Here is a 20,897-nt window from a genome sequence, read left to right on the forward strand (position 1 = left end):
TAAACAAATAGTTCCAATATGAAATACAATTTTATTGTGCATGTACCTTTACTTATTTTATATTATGATCTTATTATTATTTGTCTTTGAAGAAAATGACAGAAATATATAATGAAGATAGTTACCTTGCGGATAGTGTAAGTTCGCATACTATTCTCAAAAAGTAATATATATTTTACTCATTTTGTACTAAAAGAAGAATGTGTTAATAGAATTATTGGCTTAGGCAATATGATAGAAGACTCCAAAAGAGCTATAGTTTTGTTTTCCAGAAGAATAGAATTTATAATAAATAATACATTATTGCCTACTAAGTCTCTAAGAAACTTATTGAGTTTTAAAGATACTTGCCGAAATGGATATCATATTGAAATAATAAATGAGAAAAATCATTAGTACTTATATATCACAACTCATGATTCAAATAAAAAAATTATATTAGAAAAGTTACTCTCATTTTTATCTGAGTTATATTATACTAAAATCAGTGCAATTAAATCACATGTAATTGTAAACCAGAAGTTTACCAACATAAATGAATTCATAATTTAGAATGATCGACTGGGGCATCCGGGAACAACCATGATGCGAAAAATTATTGAAAACTCCCATTAGACATTTACTAAAGAATCAGAGAAAGTTAATTGTAAGGTCATCACCAGTAAAAATTATATTTGAGTCCCCTGAATTTATAGAAAAAATTCAAAGAGATATATGTGGATCAATTTATCCAACATGTGGATCCTTTAGATACTTTATGATTCTAATAGACGCATTCTTGAGATAGTCACATGTGTGCTTATTGTCTTTTTGCAACCTAAAGTAGGAGTGCACAGACCCAGACCGGCTCGAAGGCTCGGCCCGGTCCCGAACACTTTAAGGACTAATTTGGTGTGATTTCATCGGGTTTAGGGTCGGGTACGGGTCTCAAAAATAGACCCTGTCATTATTTCGGGTCGGGTCCGGGCCATAGCTCGGGTCACCCGAAGTCGGCCCGATGACCCGGTCATCATACACAATTAATATTTTGTGTTATTAGTGATGGATCATGACTATTCTTATGTGGAATTTAAGTATTGTAAACCTTAATATTTTGTGTTATTAGTCATTATAAGACTATAAATTAATGTTTTATGTTTAGAATGCATAAGACTTTAGACTAATACATAAGATTATGTTATTTGTATTGATTTAAATATTTGGTATTATTAGACAATATTAGTATTGATTGTGGTTATGTTTTAGTATTGATTGTGGTTATGCTTTAATTTTGAAGAAGGGTTGGTTCTTGTTATATTTTTCTAAGTGAATTTTACCATGTTAACTAATGGTTGGAGTCTTGAAAATTTGGATATTTTTACATGCTATCTTACAAGAAGGTATCAACGTAATGTAATGTTAACGGCCCGGTTTTCACCCGGTATAATTGTGGCCCGAAAGTGTATTGGTTTCATCGGGTTTAGGACCGGGTTCGGGTCTAATAAATAGATCCGGTGTATATTTCGGGCTGGGTCTGGGTCACATCAAACCCAACTTCACCGGGCCCATGTGCACCCCTAACCTAAAGTTTGCGAGATTACTTGCTCAAATTATTTAATTGAAAGCACATTTTTCAAAAAACCATTCAACGCAATTCGCCTTGATAATGTCAGTGAATTCGCTTCCTAAGCCTTTGATACTTATTGTATGGCTAACGGAATACGTGTTGAACATCCAACAGCTCATGTTCATACACAAAATGGATTAGTATAATTACTTATTAAACGCCTCCAATTAATTGCTAGACGACTAGACCCTTACTTATGAGAACAAATCTCTTTATTTTTGTTTGGGGCATACGATCGATTTTACATGTCACAACATTTATTCGTTTGAGACCAACAAGTTACCATCAATTCTCTCTTTTACGATTAACTTTTTTCCAGTAGTTAAATGTTTTCAATTTGAGAATATTTGGGTGTGCGATATATGTTTTAATTACCTCACCTTCATGCACTAAAATCGGACTCCAAAGAAAATTGAAAATTTATGTGGGATATAATTATCCTTCTATAGAGAAGTATCTTGAGATACAAACAGGAGATGCGTTTAAATCACGATTTGCTGATTATCATTTTGATGAATCAATGTTTCTAACATTAGAGGGAGAGAATAAGCCACTAGAGAAAGAACTTAATTGGAATGCATCATCGTTAATGCATCTAGACCCACGATCAAGACAATGTGAACTAGAAATTCAAAAGAATATACATTTAAAAAAAAATAGCAAATGAATTGCCTGATACATTTTTTATACAAAGAGGATAACTAAATCTTACATACCAGTTGAAAATGTTCTAATTCGAATTGATGTTCCAATTGGACAAATGGCTAATGAAACAAGTACATGCCAGAAGCGTGGTAAACCAATTGGTTCCAAAAATAAAAATTCTCGAAAAAAAAGAGAGGCATTTCATATTACTAAGACAATTCGTACTCCTGTTGAAAAGGATAAAGACATAAAAATTAAAAGACACAGTAAGTATCCAAAATTCTGATATAGTTTTGACATTAGAATGCGTTCAGGTACTTGAAAATTCTGAAAATGATAAGATCTCAATAAATTATATCTTTATAGGAGAAAAATAGAACCGAAATAAAATAATTGTCAATAAAATATTTGTATATAATATGCATTACACATCATGCATGAAAGTAAGGGTCTTGAACCAAGAGCAGTCGAAGCATGTCGACAAAGGAATGATTTGCCAAAATGGGAAGAATGAAGGTCAGACTCACTTGTAAAACGTGAAGTTTTTGGACCTGTAGTCCGTACATCAGAAGATGTAAAACCTATTGGATACATATGGATATTTGTGAGAAAATGAAATGAGAAAAATGAAGTCGTACGCTACAAATCTCAACTTGTAGCACAAATTTTTTCACAACGGCCCGGTATAGATTATGAAGAAACATATTTCCCTGTAGTAGATGTAATAACATTGCATTATTTGATCAGTTTATCCGCATACCGTAAACAACATATGCATCAAATAGATGTGGTGACAACTTATTTACACGGATCATTAGATCGTGATATCTATATGAAAATTTCTAAAGGACTAAAGATATCTAAATCATCCAATAAATATTCGTAGAAGTTATACTCAGTCAAATTGTAAAGATCTTTATCTAGACGAATGTGGTATAATCGTCTTATTGAGTATTTGACTAAAAAGGGATTCAGAAATGATGATATTTGCTCGTATATTTTCATGAAGAAATATGCATTTGAATTTATTATAATTGTTATGTACGTTAATGATTTAAATATTATTGGAACCTCGGAAGATATTTCAATAATTATAAAAGCTCTAAAAGAAGAGTTTAAGATAAAAGATCTCGAAAATATTGAATTTTGTCTCGGTCTGCAGATCGAGTATACAAATAATGAGATCTTTATTCATCAAACAACATGCATAGAAAATATCTTAAAGAGATTTTATATGGATAAGTCACATTCATTAAGTACTCCAATAATCGTAAGGTTGGAAAATGATCAATTTTGTCATAAAAAAAAATATCTTTGGTCCTGAAGTATCATATCTCAGTGCCATTAGAGCACTAATATATTCTGCTAATAATATACGACCTAACATATCATTTGCTGTAAATTTACTAACAATGTATGGTTCCTCTCAAATATAAGACATTGGAATGAAATTAAACAAAATTTTTTTATATCTTCATGGAACAGTTGATATGGGACTGTTTTATCCATATGAATTCAAGTCACAATTAATCGGCTATGCAAATGCAGGGTACTTGTCTGATCCACATAAATTAAGGAAGATCTCAAACAGTATACCTATTCACACATGGTAATACAGCTATATCATGGAGGTTCACGAAATATACGATAGCAGCGACATCTTCTAATCATGCTGAAATACTAGCAATACATAAAACAAGTCGCGAGTGTTTTTGACTCAGGAGTTTAATCCAATATATTCTGTCATTACGTGGACTGACTGATCATCAAATAGTTCCAACTATTCTATTTAAAGATAATACAGCATGCATTGTTCAACTTAAATGTGGATACATCAAAGGTGATAGAACAAAATATATTTTTTCTAAATTATTCTTCATTCATGACCTTCAAAATCAAGGAACAATTGATGTCCAATAGATCAGCTCAAGCAATAATTTAACAGATTTATTTATAAAGTCACTTCCAAAGTTCTTCTTTGAGAGATTGGTACATCAAATTAAGATGCGCCGATTTCAAGATATTAAATAATGTCAATAAGAGAGAGGGAGACTGTATTCTTTTTTCTTTGGTCAAATTTTTATTGGATTTTTCTTGACAAGATTTTTAACGAGACAGTCTTACCACAAAGAATATTGTACTATTTTTTTTCACTAAAATTTTTTATTCCATTGAATTTTTCTTTAATAAGATTTTAATGAAATATAACCATAAATAAAAATCTAAGGAGGAGTGTTGTGATATGGATGTCCATTTAATAATAACTTATTTCACAATATGAACGACGGAATTTTTCAATGTTGAGAGGCTTAAGTTATTAAGAGAAATTAAATTTAATGAGGTTTAAAAAAGATGACCTTTGTAAGTGTATAAAATCGGTAGCGTAATTTTAGAAAAAAACATACACAATATTACATAAATTACTACTCTATCTATATGTACATGTACGCTTATCAACATATAAAGAGTGAATATATATATAGTTATATTGAAATAATAATATTAATAAATATTAATATTAAAATTATTTATTTATATTTTTTATTATTTTATATTTATTTTTTTATTTATTTATTTTACAACAATAATAACTCAATAACAAAACATTAATATATGAGAATTTACGGTTTTCAAAACATATGAAAAAATTAGAGGCATTTATCTGATCCATTTAAGCATGACATAAGATTTTGGAGATATTGGATAATAATGATGACTAATTAAATGTTGTTATGAGTAAAACATGAGATAGAGGAAGAATATTCTTGTGGGATTATTTGTTTCAAAACATTGAATACTTGTGATTAGTCGTGTGATATTTGTATTCATTTCATTAAAGTATTAAATTGTATTTTTTAGTATTTGTTTGGGCGCTGTTAAATTGATAAAAAAAAATTAATTAAAAAATATTTTTTTTATTTTTTAGTGTATAATAAATTTTTAATAATAAAAATAAAAATATTAAAAAAATTATTTTTTTTAAAAAATTATAATTTATAATTTTTTTAAAAGATAATTTAAAAAAATATATATATTTTATATAATAAATAAAAAAATATTTTTATTTTATTTTATTCAAATATTATTAATAAATAAACAAATTTTTTTACATACAATATCTAAACATAAAATTATTTTTTTTTATAAATTTTTTTAAAAAATATTAAAAAAATATTTATTAAAAAGAACGTCCAAACAAGTCTTTATACAATTTTAAGGTTATTGTTAATAATTTGGTTAACATATCTTAATATAATTTGAGTCTAAAACATTTCAATTATGAATAAATCTAAAAAATAACAGATACTCAAAAAGTTATCTATAAATTGCAGAAAAAGCTATCGTCGTTTTTGATAACGAAGTCTAAAACGGCACGTCGTTGTAAGAAGAAGAGTAATTCTCAGCCATTCGTCGTTTTTCTTAAAACTTTTCTAACCAGTGAGATGCTTTTCTTTTCTTTTACGATCTGAGAAAACCGATTCTTTTATATTTTTTCTTTTTCTTTTTAAAAGGTCGCCGGAAAATCGTTCTTTCAAGGATCGATTTCCGGCGATGGCTTCGGGTGCATCATTCTTCTTCCCTCTCCTTCTGCTCCTCTCAGCGATCTCTGGCATCTCTTCCGAAACCGCGATCCGTCTCCCGTCGGAGAATCTCGTCGCCGGAGGGAATCGGAAGGTCCGCGCCGACGATGGCGTATTCTGCGATAGCTGGAAACTCGCCGTGGAGACGAACAACGCCGGGAATTGGAAACAAATTCCGGCGAGGTGCGCGGCCTTCGTGCAGGCGTACATGACGGGGGGACAGTACTCGTCGGATTTGGAGGTGATCGGAAAACTGTCGTCGGAGTTTGCGAGGAGCGTGAAGCTGGTCGGAGATGATAGAGACGCGTGGGTGTTCGATATCGACGAAACTCTTCTATCGAACTTGCCGTATTACGAAGAGACCGGGTTCGGGTAAGTGGTTTTGCTTTCGAACTTTTTAGCCGTTGGATTGGTCAACTAGGTTAAGGTAATTGGTCAACGGTATTCGTATGAATAAATAGAAATACCTAGTAGTGAATTTGTTTCAATAATTAGTGAATTTATTTGATATTTTGGAAGAAATTTATGCAATGAATCACTCTCGTAAGTAAATTTGTTTCAAATTCAATTATTAGTTGACCAATGCTATACAATGTTTATATTGAATACAAAAGATTATTATTATAAAGAATGAATTAGGATGACTTATTTTTACTTATGTATGGATCAACAAACAGGCTATGGCCACATTAATAACAGAAATTCTGTGTATATGTGGTCATGTTGGTTAGTTTGTAGCAGAATGACATCATGAGAATTTTTATTGAAAAACACAGCAGAGAAGGGGCATCTTGACTGCACGAATCATAACTAGTTGACTGACTTTAGAGTTTACATATATGTATGGGGTTGTTGGTGTGAATTTCTATGGTTTAAGTACATAACAATGGGTTATGCTTATGGCTTGTTTTAAAACTTTGGATACCAGGACAGAGATCTTTAATGAGACATCCTTTGATGAATGGGTGAAATTGGCCAAGGCTCCAGCTTTGCTACCAAGTTTCAGTTTGCACAATGAGCTTCAGGAGTTGGGATTCAAAATAATTCTCTTAACTGGGAGAAGTGAGCAGCAGAGGAGTGCCACTGAGGCAAACCTTCTATTTGCAGGGTACAGAAACTGGGAGAGGCTTATCTTAAGGTACATAAAGCAAAATAATTGTTTCTTACTGTTTATTGGTAATCTTCTTAGGATAGAAATATAAAGACATTGAAAGACACAGTCCTGTTTGAAGAAAGAGAGATACAAAATCAGACGAGATGCCTCTCTATCTCATGTCTTTGTATTTTCTTTCCTACACTTACCCCTTAGTAAGGATACACATTTTGTTGTTCTGTTGAACTTAGCTTGAAATTCCTTGTATGAAACAGAGGCCCTTCTGACCAAGGTAAAACAGCTGCTCAGTACAAGTCTGAGAAGAGATCAGAATTGGTGGAAGAAGGCTACAGGATCCATGGCAACTCTGGTGATCAGTGGAGTGATTTATGGGGTTTTGCTGTGGCATCACGCTCTTTTAAACTCCCAAACCCAATGTATTATATTGCTTAACAGAGAAATGGTATCCCCAACTTGTATTCTCTTCTCATGATTGCTTGTTGTGTATTATGAACATGAATGTCTCTCCATTGTTTTCATGGCCGAAGCTATGAGTGGACCATACATTCATAAGGGCTGGTTTGGGAACAATTCTCCTAACTGACGAAGATTCATTGGAGACCAGACAATTGTAAATGAGATTCTGATTGATGTTAGTTTCTTATGTACTACATTGTTAGAGATAAAAGTTGTTTCACTGGATTTCATTATTTTCACCCAGTATAACATAGAATAGCTTAAACTATTGGTTATTTTCAATTAGTTACACTTGTTTTGATTAGTATGCATGGCCTTCTCTGCATTTCTCAGCCAATTCATATGGTAGAGCTGGCACTCTAGGGTGTAGAGACTTGCTACTTTTGGCACCCTTTTGAATTTTGATTGTGGTTTTGTAATCTAGATGCTAGAGCATTATATTGTTGCGAAATTTCACTATTCAGAAGTAACCTAATAGGGGCCTTGTGGAATGCTGGGAATGAAGTTTCAAGGCATAATTTAAGAAACCCGTGATAAACTAGTGCGCATAAAGTATCCAAATCAAGCATGTCACGTGAAACATAAATTGTCTGGCTTGTATATACCATCAGGCATCAGGTGTTGTCTTTCTATAATAATCATGAAACATATTAGAAGTCTCGGAAGTCAGCAAGTATTTTTTTGATAATAATATTAAACATGTATGCTGAATGAATCTATGAAGAATTAAATTAGCAGGTGTGTAAATTGAGATTGGTAACACTAATTAGTGGAGAAGCCATGACCAACCTGTAACTAATAAAGTATACTGTAATAATTACTATTCAAGGAGATGATGAAGTAGAATTAGTGTGCTTAGAAGCACTTACAGCCAGAGAACCGCAAACAAGAGGCTTTGGTGTTGGAATTCTGAGACAACTTAGACTACCACCTGGGATCACAGAACACTCAGGTTGAGGTCTCTGCATGTCCCTTCCAGGAATGCAGTTAAGTGAGACATCAAAACCCACATTCCTGAAGAAAAGCCTTGAACATTGTTGGCTGAACCCAGAAAAGAAATTGTAAGCAACAGTCAAATTTGCAAGGCTCCTCAGAGAGCATATTACATCTGATAACTCCCCAGAAAGCTTGTTATGTGCCAAGTTAAGGACTTGAATGTCTTGCAGACAAGACAATGTGTCTGGCACATGACCCATGAGAGTATTGTAGCTAACATCCAGAACTTGAATCTCAGTGAATAGCCCCACTCCTTCAGGGATGCAACCAGTTAACTGGTTATTCAGGAACAGAATCTCCTTCAATTTAGAACCCATGAATCCAAAACTTGCTGGGATGTTCCCACTCAACTTGTTGTTGGCTAAATTTATCACTGATGCAGGGGAATTTCCAAGATTCTGAGGGATTTCACCTTCAAATTGATTGTTGTTGAGAAACAGTGCATCAAGATTCTTGTAGAAGAGTTCTTGAGGGATTGTCCCGGAGAAGTAGTTGAACCTGAGGTCCAAGTAGATGAGGCTTGGCATGTACAAAGTAGCAGAAGGGAAAGAACCTGAGAATTGGTTGTTGCTGAGGTCAAATTCTTCAAGAGTGTCGAGGTCTCTGAATTCATCAGGAACAGTACCAGTGAACCTGTTACTGTTAAGGTGGAAAAGGGACATGTCAGTGAGTAAAGATAGCTCTTTGACAAGGGTTCCTTGGAGATTTGCATGGTTGAGATCTATGCCTGCAACTACAGGGAATGCTGATGCAGATGCACCCATTTCATCTTCAGTAAAATCACAAAAAACCCCTTTGTAAGAACACACATTTGGACCAACCCATGTTCCTAGAATTTTCTTTGGGTCATCAGTGATTGCAGATTTCCATGCCTGTAGCGCTGTGTAAGCTCCATCCAGCTTTGATTCTGAAGAAGATCCAGAGGGTTGTGGGTTGTTAACCCCTCCCCCAACCCAAACCACTCCTCCTCCACCACCATTGCCAACACCAACACCAACACCTACACCACCAACAACACCAAATTCAGCTACTATTGTGTTTGAATGAAGGGTGAGGATCATAAGAAAAGCAAGTCTCCAGGTATTGTCCATGTTTAGCTGAAGATACCAAGATGCTTATTTGATTGTATGCTTGTAATGTTGTCCAAATAAGGTTGCTTGCAGCATTGAATGCAGAGAGAGAGAGTTTGTGTGAGAGTGTGGTGTAAGTGTAAGTGTGTAACTTGGTCTGCTTATTTGTCTTGAATGTGTCCCATTCTATTCTATTCAGCAAGATTTCTTTTTTGGTTTATGTAAATTGTAATGAGCTTGAGCTATACCTTGGTACAACTTTTTTCTGTAAAAGATGTTGACTTGTCTTGGATGAAAAATTTTCTGTGTCAGAACATAACGGTGGCGGTGAGTGAGATTAGAAGGGTGAGGTGAACTAAACAGCAAACACCACTGCTTTTTGTGTTCTTTGAGGTGGTGTTTGTTGTTATAATGGGAGGCTGAAGATAATCAATAATAATAATAATAATAATAGATACTTTAGATAGATGCAGCGTTATATATATGTGTATATATTAAATGCATTTGGTAGTTATGTTTTAAATAATGGATAAATAATGGTGAAGGTTGCATATTAAAATGTTAAATGGAATTGACAAAAATGATGGGTAATGGTTGATGTGAACGTACGCCTCCATTATTGCAGCATAGGCCACATGTTATCTAATAACGCATGCTATTAAGAAATAAGATTCTCAATTTTCAAAACACAGTTAATTTGCAACAATGTCAATGGGCAATTGCCACAAGAATGAAGTCAGATAATATAAAATATATGCACAAAAGAGAGTTTTTTTTTTGTTAATGCGGGACGAAAGGCCCAAACAAACAACAAGGTCTTGATCTTTTTGGGTCTGAAAATCCCAATTACATCACTGAATAAAAGGTGACTCATTATTTCAGGAGATTCATTCCAGTATTGTATTTCTTAGTTCTTACTCGTGGTCTGCCTTATCCATCCAATCAGCACAAGTATTTGCTTCACCGTGGGTATGAGTGAGGTCTTAGAGTCTGTTTAGAAAGTAGGAGGTTACTTTTTTTTTTTGAATTATAAAAAGTTATAGAATACGTGTTTGGTATCATTTGAAAAAAAAGTTTTAATTTTTTAAAAAGTTAATTCATAATTTTTAAAAAAGTAAAAATATATGATTTTTTTTTCAATAAATCATTTTATCACTTTTATAAAAAATATTTTTTGTTTCTTCTGGAAATACTAGTCTTCCATTTAAGGGTGTCAAAATTTTTCGAAGTGCGGAGATCTCTGTGGGGACTGCCCTGAATGGAGATCCGAAGGCAGAGAATTTTTTCTGTAGAGATGGGGATGGAGACTAAAATCCTCCCGAGATAGGCACGAGGACTCGAGCGAGAATCCCCGTCCCGTCTCCGATAATTCCCCAAATTCTTAAGTTTATTTAAATACCTTGAATTTATTTTTAATATAGGGACTTTTTAGTAATTTCACCTATGAAAATCCTAACCCTACCTTATTGAATGTCTTCCATTCTCTTCTACTACTCCACTTAGCACCGTTTCGAAGCCCTAACTCTCCAGAAAAGTTCAAAACTCCCAATCCCCATAATTGTATCCACAGTCACAGCCATAGCAGCATACCCCCTCGCCAGTCGCTACCGGCCACTCTTCCTGCTCAGTGCTTACCCCCTTATGCACTATAATTTGTTATGTTATATTTCTTGACTTATAATCTTGGATAAGATATGTTTGTAATAATGTTTTGTAGTTTTTTTTTTAATTTTTCACTATAATTTTCATATAAATGTTCAACATAGGGAGATGGGGAATGGGGCCCCGCGAAAAACACGGAGAACGCGGGAAATGGGGATGGGGACAATTATCCCCCCATGGCGAGGATCGGGGCGGGGATGGGATCGATTCTGGGGGCGGGGACGGGGAGCAAGGAGGTATCCCCTGCCCCGTCCTGCCCCATTGACATTCCTATCTTCCACCATCATTTTCAAAAGTCTTTTGAACAACCTTGGCATAATCCTAAATAATTATGAGCTATTTGGGGTCTCATGAAAGATTGTTGGAATACCTTCTTATTTCTTCAACTCCACATCTTCCAACATGCTACTACAAAGATGTTGCACCACCTGGTTTGCGATGCATTTTTCCAATTCGATCCCAAGTATTTGGAGATCCAATCCTTCAAAAGAACGAAGAAGAAATTCTGGAGTTTTCTTTGCTCTACTAATTTTCAACAAATTTGCGCTGCCCTGGAGCAGTCCCTTAAGACATGAATGGTGCTTTCTATCTCAGTTTTGCAGTGGTGACATAACGGCGATGCACCATACCATCTCTGTCTCATAGAGTTTGTTTTCAGTCTATCATGCGCAGCTTGTAGATGAGATTTTTCATTCTCTGTGGTTCTCTCCAACCCCAAATTCTTTTCCAAAGCTCCTCTACATTGTCTATTGCTTGAGCTATGGCTTGATATGCTGATTTAACCGTGAAGATACCATCATGAGTATGTTTTCAAGCTAGGTTATCTGGAGGATCCAATTCCTTAGGAGCTGGGTTAGCCCGCAGCCAAAGTAAACATTCATCTGGGAGTAGCATTTGCAGATCATCCCATTTTTAATTGCTATCCGCTGTTACATACTTCTTGACTTCCACCGTTGCATTTGGTAGGATATAATCTCTGAGGCAAGATTTCCATATTCAGCCAATTGTCCACCCAAAACTTGGTATCATCTTCATTTCCAACCCTGTGAATTACTCCTTCTTCTATGATTGGACAGCAACTGTGCAAAGCTTTCCACAAATCTAAACCACTGCGTTTTACTTGGAGGAGAGTGTTTTTCACCTCAACATGGTACTTGCTCCACAACACCCTTGTCCATATAGTTGGTTAGGTTTCATTACCATCTCCCAACAAATTTTAGTCAGGAAAGTAGTATTCATATGCTCAAGCCTCTTGAACCCCAACCCACCTTCATATTTGTGTTTGCACAATATGTCCCACTTTATCATGTGGACTTTTCTATTGTCTTCATTCGATTCCCATACAAAGCTTCTCTGAGTCTTCTCAATATTGGTACAAATAGTTTTAGGAACTCTTCCATGTTGCATTGCAATGTTGGCTACTGGGCCAATTGCTGTTTGCGCAAGAACTACCCTACTTACCATAGACAAGATCTTTTGTTTCCACCCCTTCAACTTTGACTTGACCTTCTCAAGAATGTGTCCATATCTTCTTTTCATACCCCGCCCCTCAATAATGTGTGCTCATAGATACCTCCCAACTTCCTTTGTTTCATTGAACCCCAATGTTTGAATGATCATTCTACGAGTCTCATTTCCAACCTTCTTGAAAAAATACACTTGGGTTTTCTGAGAATTCACAATTGGCCCCGACGCAGCACAGAATTTATCTAAGCAATTTTTAATAGCATTCATTTGTCCTTGTGAAGCTTCTGCAAATAATATCAAATCGTCGACGGACAGGAGGTGGGATATAGTGGGTTCATTTCTACCAACAGTGATTGGTTTTCACGTATCATTGTTAATCATGTCCTCTCTTATATGAGATAACCGATCAAGATAGATGACGAATATATATATGGAGACATTGGGCCATGTTGTCGAATGCTACAGGACGGTTGAAATTTCTTGGTAGGCTCTCCGTTCCATAGGATTTGAAAGTCAGGTGTCCTTATACAACACATAATAATATAAGGTATTGAGAAATCATAAAGGCATTGCTTGATGAATTTCCAACTTAGGTGGTCATATGCCTTCTTGAGATTGATTTTTATTGCCATGTGCCCCTTCTTGGCAGCAGATTTTCTCATGGTATGGATGAGCTCCTTGGCAATAATTATATTGTCCTGTATCCTTCTTCCAGGTACAAAGCTGGATTGGGCAAGGGAGATTCTGTCGCTTAGTATCCTTTTGATTCTGTTAGCGATGATCTTTGTTACAGTTTTATACGAAACATTACACAAAGATATCGGTCTAAAGTGATTAATAAACTCCGGGTGTTCATTTTTTGAAATAAGGGTTAGGAAAGTGTTGTTAACTTCTCTAGTAATACCTAGGCTGCTCCAGCATTTCAAGACAAATTCCTTTAAGCTTTCCCCTACCACTTGCCAATTTTGCTTATAGAATCCCGCTTGAAGTCCATCCTCGCCAGGTGGTTTGAGGGAGCCCATTGTGTTGATGGCCTGAATAACTTTCTTTGGTATGACGGGGCTTTTCAAACTCTCTTGTTCACCACTCACTAGAGCAGGGTAGAAGCTCTTTATATTAAGCACACAAATTCTATTTAGATCAGACTCTTGGAACAAATTGTTATAATAGTCGCAAGCAAGGGTCCTTAAGGCTTCATTGTCTTCAATCCATTTTCCGTTCGTCCCCTTCAATTTCATGATCTTATTCCTCCTTCTCCTAATTATTGCCTTGGTATGGTAATATCTCATATTTCGATCTCCATCCACCATCCAATTTTCTCTATAGACTTTTGAATCCAAAAGGTTTGCTCCCTATCCAACACCTCTTCTAATTCTTGGTTGAGCTCTTCTTCTAAATTTTCCAAAAACACATTGTAACCATACCTCAGTGAGTTCTGCACACCCTTCAGCCTGTTCAAAATGACCTTTTTTTTAATAAGTGACCAAAAGTATCCTGATTCCATTTTTTTCTCCGCAAAAGTGGAAGTAGCAATAGGAAGTGACATGTTTTTGGGCCAGGCCTCAGTTATAAAGGATTTGAAATCATGATGTTGCATCCACATGAACTCAAATCTAAAGGGTTTAGTTTTGGGTAAATAATGCTTACCTTCGCATCTTATAAGAATAGGATGGTGGTTAGATCAGACTCTTGGAAAAGTTTCTACCATCACTTCGTGAAATGCCAACCTCCATTTTTTGTTGTGTAAACTCCGGATAATTAGTAAATAATTGACCCATAAATTAATTATTATTTAAAAAATTAAAAAATTAAATTTTATAGCTTAATGGAGTAGAAATAATTAAAATATGAATTTTGACACTAATTTTAAAGATTTTGGCCCAAAGTTGGGCCAACAATTAAATCGGATGAACCGGGCCCAGGTGGGCCTAAGCCCACCTACACAACCCATATATATAAGCTTGCTTTAGCCACCCCCCCAAACACAATGAAACACGCTGAACTTGGGAGAAAGGGGAGAAAATATGAACCCTAACTCCACTCAATCTTCTATCCTCCATATCTTTCAATCTGGAGCTCCGATTGACAAGCCGTAAGTGGTAATGCGTTTGTCTCAAAATTCTCTACAAAACCCAACCAACAATTTGGTAAGAAAATTCTGATTTCATGCCCAGTTATCCCCTTTTCAGTTTTGTGATTTGAGATTTGGTATTGAGAGATTTTGTGATTTTGATGGTTTAGGGGTACTCTACCAGTAGATAATTATTGGATTTTGTCTAATTAATCCGCGGGTAAGATAATGAAATTCTAAACCCTTGTGATTATTCAATTATATGAACCCTAGTTATTAATTTAGTAAATTTCATGAAAATACATTGAATTGTGTTGAATTTAGTGTTGAATTGGCAAATTGGAGCTTGATGGATTTGGAGTCTTGGAAGCTTGACGTTTGGTGTTTCGAGCTTAGGGAGGAATCAACCAAAGTATGGTTTTTGTTTCTTGTAGTTAATATATAATATTGCGTGAAAACTTAGGCTAGTTATCTGTAAGATAGATTGAACGGTATGAGTTGATTGAGTAATGTGGTTAGTAAATGAGTATTTGTATATGTATGTATGACATTGGTGGTAGTATTGTGAATTTGAGTTGTTGATATTTAATGTTGATGTTAGATTTGGTTGTGAGTGGTTTTTGTTTTGTATGGGTTACATGTGTGTATATATGTGATATATGATGAGGCTGATGATGTATTGGTGGGATTTATGTTAGAAGGGAATGTGTTGAAATTGATATGTGATGAATATGATGAGGATTTGAGGGTTATGAAGTGATGATAATTGTTGATGTTCGTGAGGATTGGGGATACTTATGAATGTGTAATGTGAATTGATTTGAGAAATTGGGTGTAGAATGATTGAGGAAAGATGGAGAGGTAATTGGTAGTGATTTATATTTGGAATTGAAGTAAGTTGGATCGAGGATTTTGGAAAACTAGTGTTTAGAAACTTTTGGTAAAAGATTGATTTTTTACTAACTTCGGTGGGTCGTAACTCAGCTTCCAGATTCCCGATTTTTGCAAAATTTATTTTGAATTAAAATTGAGTCCGTGAAGTTTATTCCGTTCAAAGAACGGATGAAAAATCATTTAAAACGAAAAAGTTATGCGCGATTGAAGTTTGGTACAAATATTTGGTTTTTTGCAAACTTAGTAACTTTTCAGGAAAAAGAGGTGGTCGCGTACGAAAACGTGCACGCGACGCGGGATTTGGGCTCTGCCTAGGCGTTCCACGTACGCACACTTGCAAATTTGGACGCTCGCGTACGCGAGCAGTATACGCGACATGAGAATCCCCATTGTTTTGAAATCTCGCGTATGCTGACATAGTCTCGCGTATGCGGAACCTCTGTTTTATCCAAATGTGATATTTTTGAATGTTTAACCAAACCTCTAGCTTTTCAAACCTCTTTTATACTTGTTTAAGGTCCGTTAGTGAGTCTTTAAGCCTTAGAACGGGGATGAGTTTGTTAAATAAGTTGAGGAGATACTTGGGAGGATTTTGCGAAGTGTTATCTGAATTAATGAGGCATTGGTAATATTGAATAAGAAGTAAATAATGAAGATAATGATAATAGTAATGAAATTTGGTTGAGTTTAGAGGTGTTTGATGATGAGGTTGGCTATGAGAAAGAAGAATAAGGAGAGTTGAGTTAATTATGAACTTTGAATAAAATAAAATGAGATTGATTGAGATATATGAGACCGGGTAAGATGCAGTGGTGTTGTCAACTTGCTCTAGGTAAGAAATAAAGAAGAAGAATGGTTGAAAGTGATTATGAAGACAATGATTATAAATGTGAAGTGTGAATGTATGTTCTGTTTTATTTTGTTGCATCATTTTCTCTCTTGTAAAGTGTGTCGGACACTATATCCCATGAGTGTGACGGACACTATATCCCAAGAGCATGGCCGGCGCTATATCCCAAGAGTGTGAGAATAATTTATCCCAGGAAATGTGATGGGCACTATATCCCATGAATGTAGCGGGCACTATATCCCAAGAGTGTGACGGACATTATATCCCAAGAGTGTGGAGGCATGTCAGAAAGACAATATCCGGATTAGCTACCTGGTGTGTCGGGTTCTGACAAAGTAACCGACACGTGAGCTCACAGCCAGTAGGACAGGCATACATAATATGCATTTGTATGTTTTGCTTGAGTGTGCATTGTTTTGGTTTGCTTAACTTCTTTACCTCTGCTTATCTGCTACTTGTTCTACTTGCTGTAACTGCTATCTATATCTGTGTTTTCCTTGTATGTTTTGTTTGTCTTTGCAATTGAGAGGTTCCTCATTTGGCGGAGGTGTAATGAGGGTAGTTCCACTGGTGTTTTGGAGGGTTGGAAGAAGCAAAAGTGAAGTGTTGAGTTAGGATTAGATTCAAAACTTGAGAACCTTAGACATTTACCAAATTTCTGGTTTAGTTATTCGTTTAAGTTTAAATCTGAGTGTCAGAGTTCTAGGATTGCCTCTGACTTTTTCGAGATGTTTTATATTAACTATGACGACACCTTTACCATACTGAGAACCTCCAGTTCTCATTCTATACATATATTGTTGTTTTCAGATGCAAGACGCGAAGCACCACACTGAGCATTCTGGAGACTCTTGGAAGCGAAGAACTATCTTGGGACTCGGTGTTTGTATTTTTGTTTATATTTATGTATGTAATAGATTCTCCACCTTGTATTTTGTATTTTGTCCCTCCTAGAGATTGACTTGGAGAAATAGGGATTATGTTTATCTTTTAGTTTATTTTGTATTATCTTCAACTATATGGACATGGATGGCTTGGTTGTGTCTACTAATCTCCTTGACCTATATATTCAGTTTATTCCATATTAATCAAATATCGCTTAAAAATTCATTAGCATCTACAATGAGATAGTGGTTGAACCCTGCCTTCTTAATGGAGTCCTCTGCCACCCTGCCTGCACATCTTGTTTCTTGAATAGCAATCAAGTCTGATTTGTATTGAAGGAAAGATTGCTTTAAAGCTCTTGTAAATTTTGGGCTAGTTGCCCTTCTAGAATTTGAAGAAAAAATTAATCATCACACTTGATTAAAAAAATAAGCCCATAGGCTACAAATCTCAAATTAAAAAGCCACAAGACAAGGAGGCCCATTTAGGCCAGCTCCATATCACCCCCTGTCGGGGCTTTTTTCTTCCTCCATTCCATGACCGCTTGAGTCTCTTCTGCCATAATATCATCCAATTTCATCATAGAAAAAGTGGGCTTGGTTAGGTCAGGTGGTTTTGGGTCCATATTTTTCTCTAAGAGTGTTTCCATTACCATGGTGTATTCAGTTGAAGTATCCATATAATTTGGGTTAGGGTGTTATGGGCTGGGTATTGTCTCAACGATGCTTATGTGGATGGATTCAGGTGGGTTGTCGATTGGGCTAGCCAAAGGGACCACTATTTGGGCTTGATAGCTGTGTGATTTTCTTTTAGGTGTAGATGTTAGGGTTTCACTAGGTAGGTTTGCATGATTGGGCTCAGGTTATGGTGTCTTAGATAGGGACTTAGCTCTTCTCATTTGGCTTCCCATTAAGTATTCCTTGGGAGAATCTCCTACTGACGTTGTTTTCGAGGATGATAGCTGTGTATAGTTTTGTTGATTATCCATCATTTCGTTCCCCAAATCATCTTTCTCCAGTACCTCATACCTTGTCCTTCCTTCCACTATCTCCCTTTTGTCATGTTCCTCTTTCTGCTTGCGCCCATTCTTTGCATTGCTTTCCTCTTTGTTGGTTACCATTTTTTTGTCCTTTTTGGTTTTTGGACAAACATCCAAGCACTAAAATTGGAGTTTTTTGTAATTACACCATTGCCCTTGTCGATTCTATATCCCTTTCCTGCTCCATTGGTTTCATGGTGATCTGCTGTCCTTGGCGGGTTCACCGTGGTGGTACCACCTCCTTTTTCCATCTCTCCATTTGCTTTCTCATTAGTTATTGCTTTGTTGGAGCACTCATCATTTATGTGGCCAAATCTTCCGCAAGTGAAGCACACCATGTGCAACCCTTCATATTTTATATAGTAGCTTCTGCCATTCACCAGGTACTTTGCTTCCAGAGGTTTGCTGAGATCTAACTCAACGCAGAGTCTTGCAAACTTGTCTCTTGACTGGTTTTCTGTATTCATGTTCACCTTGAGGGTTTTACCTATTTGGTCGCCAACCGTCCCCAGAAAATGCTTGTCATAGTATTCAATTGGAAGATTGGGCAAACGTAACTATTGATGCGTGAGCATCTTTCCTATCTTTTCTTAGTGAATTTGCATTCAAATTATTGAGTTTAATCAAGAATTAATTATCTTTTATCCACTATGGATGCTACTTTGAGTCGTGTGTAATTCTGTTTATTTTAGGTGGCATTCGGATGGATTTGACTTAGTTTCTGCATGATCCTTTGTTATTTCAATTCTTAAGTTCTATTTTGATTTTCTATTTTAATTCTGTTATTTGCCTTTAGTTCTAAAAAATGTCTCATGTATTGCTCACTGAGCTTGAATTCAAAAGAAAAAAAAAAGAAAAAAGATGTATTGCATGAGAAATAGAGTTATATCAAAGAGCAGTCTTATTCACCTAATGTGGTGGTATTCTTTGTGATTCTAAATACATGACACGAACTATGCATATTTGAATTTGAATCAAATAATGTTGATGTATAAAGAACAGGAATTTAGAGAACTATTATGAATTCTCTGAAGTAAACAAACGCTTAATTCTTGAAGCAAAAGAAATATAAAAGTAAGGTCCAAGGCTCTAAGCATCAATGACTAGGGAGGTCAGACATGATTAAAAGCTCAAAGAGTTGTTTCCCTAGTCATATGCTTGTGGTGTAAATGTGTCAAGTAATCATTGAGACAGAGCACTAAGAGTCGAGATCAAATGCATTTAACAGAGTATGCCAAAGGTTTTAAGCACCACTGTCTGGGAGTAACTGAAAGAAAAATCAGAACTTAAAGAGAGTTCCCCAGTTAAGTGCTTGTGGTGTTTTTGTATCAAGTGAAGCTTGAGACAAAACATTTAAAGTCACGGCTAGGCTCAGGATGCAAAGCATAGAAGAAAAGAGAATTAAAGAAAGTTTTCTGTGTTCAAGGATTAAACTGAAGTATAAAATATTAGAGAATTCATAATATTATCCGGATTCTAATTCCGAATGACAGTGACATTCCTCTTATTCAAAGGAGAGTGAGATGCCAAAATTGTTCCGGATTGCAGTGTATAAACCCCACTTTAAGAAGAGACGTGAGCTTAATTGAACTCTCACTCTCATACAAATTCACATCTTAAGCCTGTATCAGTTTTGGTTGCTTGAGGACAAGCAACGATTCAAGTTTTGTGTTGTGATGCGTGAGCATCTTTCCTATCTTTTCCTAGTGAATTTGCATTCAAATTGTTGAGTTTAATCAAGAATTAATTATCTTTTAGCCACTATACATACTACTTTGAGTCGTGTGCAATTATGTTTATTTCAGGTGGCATTCGGATGGATTTGATGGAGTTTTTGTAGAAAAAGAGAAGAAAGCGAATGATATTGTCAACCCTGACCTCCCTGCACTCTAACATGAATAACTTGAGTTACAGAGGTCCAATTGATATAATTCTAGTGGCGTTGGAAAGCTAACTTCCAGAGCTTTCCAATAAAGTATAATAGTCCATACTTCTTCTCCAGCAATTCGGCAAGAGTGGCGCCTAACTTGGGAGTCTCCAAGTTAGGCGCCAAGACAAACTTAATCCATCAAGTCAAGGCTGCATAGGTGGCGCCTAACTTGGGTTTTACCAAGTTAAGCACCAGGACAAAGGAAAAGCTTAAAAGGGACACTACCAAGGTGGCGCCCAACTTGAGGTTTCTCAAGTTAGGCGCCAAGTACAAAAAATGCATTCACTTGGATTCGGCCACCTCCAAGTTAGGCGCTAAGTCCTCCAAGTTAGGCGCTAGCTATAGGAATCAAAGTGGTCCCCATTCATCAATTGAAGATGCACGAAGATCATCATTTAATTTTGATTAAAATTTTATTTCATTTATAAATAGAAAAATATATTATTTAGTTTTAGAAAATATATTTTACATTAATTAGGATTAGATATAAAAGGGAAAAGAATCAATCCTTCGGACTCTTCTCTCTTCTCTTCTACCTCATTCCGCACTTTACAGTTTTACCGAATCCTTGTTTTCTCTCTGAACTATGAGCAACTAAACCTCCACTGTTAAGGTTAGGAGCTCTGTCTAT

At 35.6% G+C, this 20,897-nt stretch overlaps 2 protein-coding genes across 2 annotated transcripts; one reads left to right on the forward strand and one right to left on the reverse strand.

Annotated features, from left to right (window-relative positions):
- Positions 1-5,521: 5,521 nt before the first annotated feature.
- Positions 5,522-7,635, forward strand: LOC112751296 (acid phosphatase 1). Its single transcript, XM_025800378.2, has 3 exons — positions 5,522-6,204; positions 6,761-6,970; positions 7,201-7,635. Exons 1-3 carry the CDS (start codon positions 5,804-5,806, stop codon positions 7,376-7,378), a joined length of 789 nt encoding a protein of 262 aa, XP_025656163.1. The 5' UTR covers positions 5,522-5,803; the 3' UTR covers positions 7,379-7,635.
- A 425-nt stretch (positions 7,636-8,060) lies between these two features.
- On the reverse strand, positions 8,061-9,489 carry LOC112751295 (leucine-rich repeat extensin-like protein 2). Its single transcript, XM_025800377.3, has one exon. It carries the CDS (start codon positions 9,487-9,489, stop codon positions 8,227-8,229), a length of 1,263 nt encoding a protein of 420 aa, XP_025656162.1. The 3' UTR covers positions 8,061-8,226.
- Positions 9,490-20,897: the final 11,408 nt, after the last annotated feature.

The sequence above is a fragment of the Arachis hypogaea genome, chromosome 15 (genome assembly GCF_003086295.3).
Source record: "Arachis hypogaea cultivar Tifrunner chromosome 15, arahy.Tifrunner.gnm2.J5K5, whole genome shotgun sequence".
NCBI classification, from domain to species: domain Eukaryota; kingdom Viridiplantae; phylum Streptophyta; class Magnoliopsida; order Fabales; family Fabaceae; genus Arachis; species Arachis hypogaea.

Coding starts and splice junctions, on each gene's coding strand:
- LOC112751296 (XM_025800378.2), top strand. CDS start 5,804: ATGGCTTCGGGTGCATCATTCTTCTTCCCTCTCCTTCTGCTCCTCTCA. Junction 6,205..6,760: donor TACGAAGAGACCGGGTTCGG/GTAAGTGGTTTT, acceptor TTTGGATACCAG/GACAGAGATCTTTAATGAGA. Junction 6,971..7,200: donor TGGGAGAGGCTTATCTTAAG/GTACATAAAGCA, acceptor TGTATGAAACAG/AGGCCCTTCTGACCAAGGTA.
- LOC112751295 (XM_025800377.3), bottom strand. CDS start 9,489: ATGGACAATACCTGGAGACTTGCTTTTCTTATGATCCTCACCCTTCAT.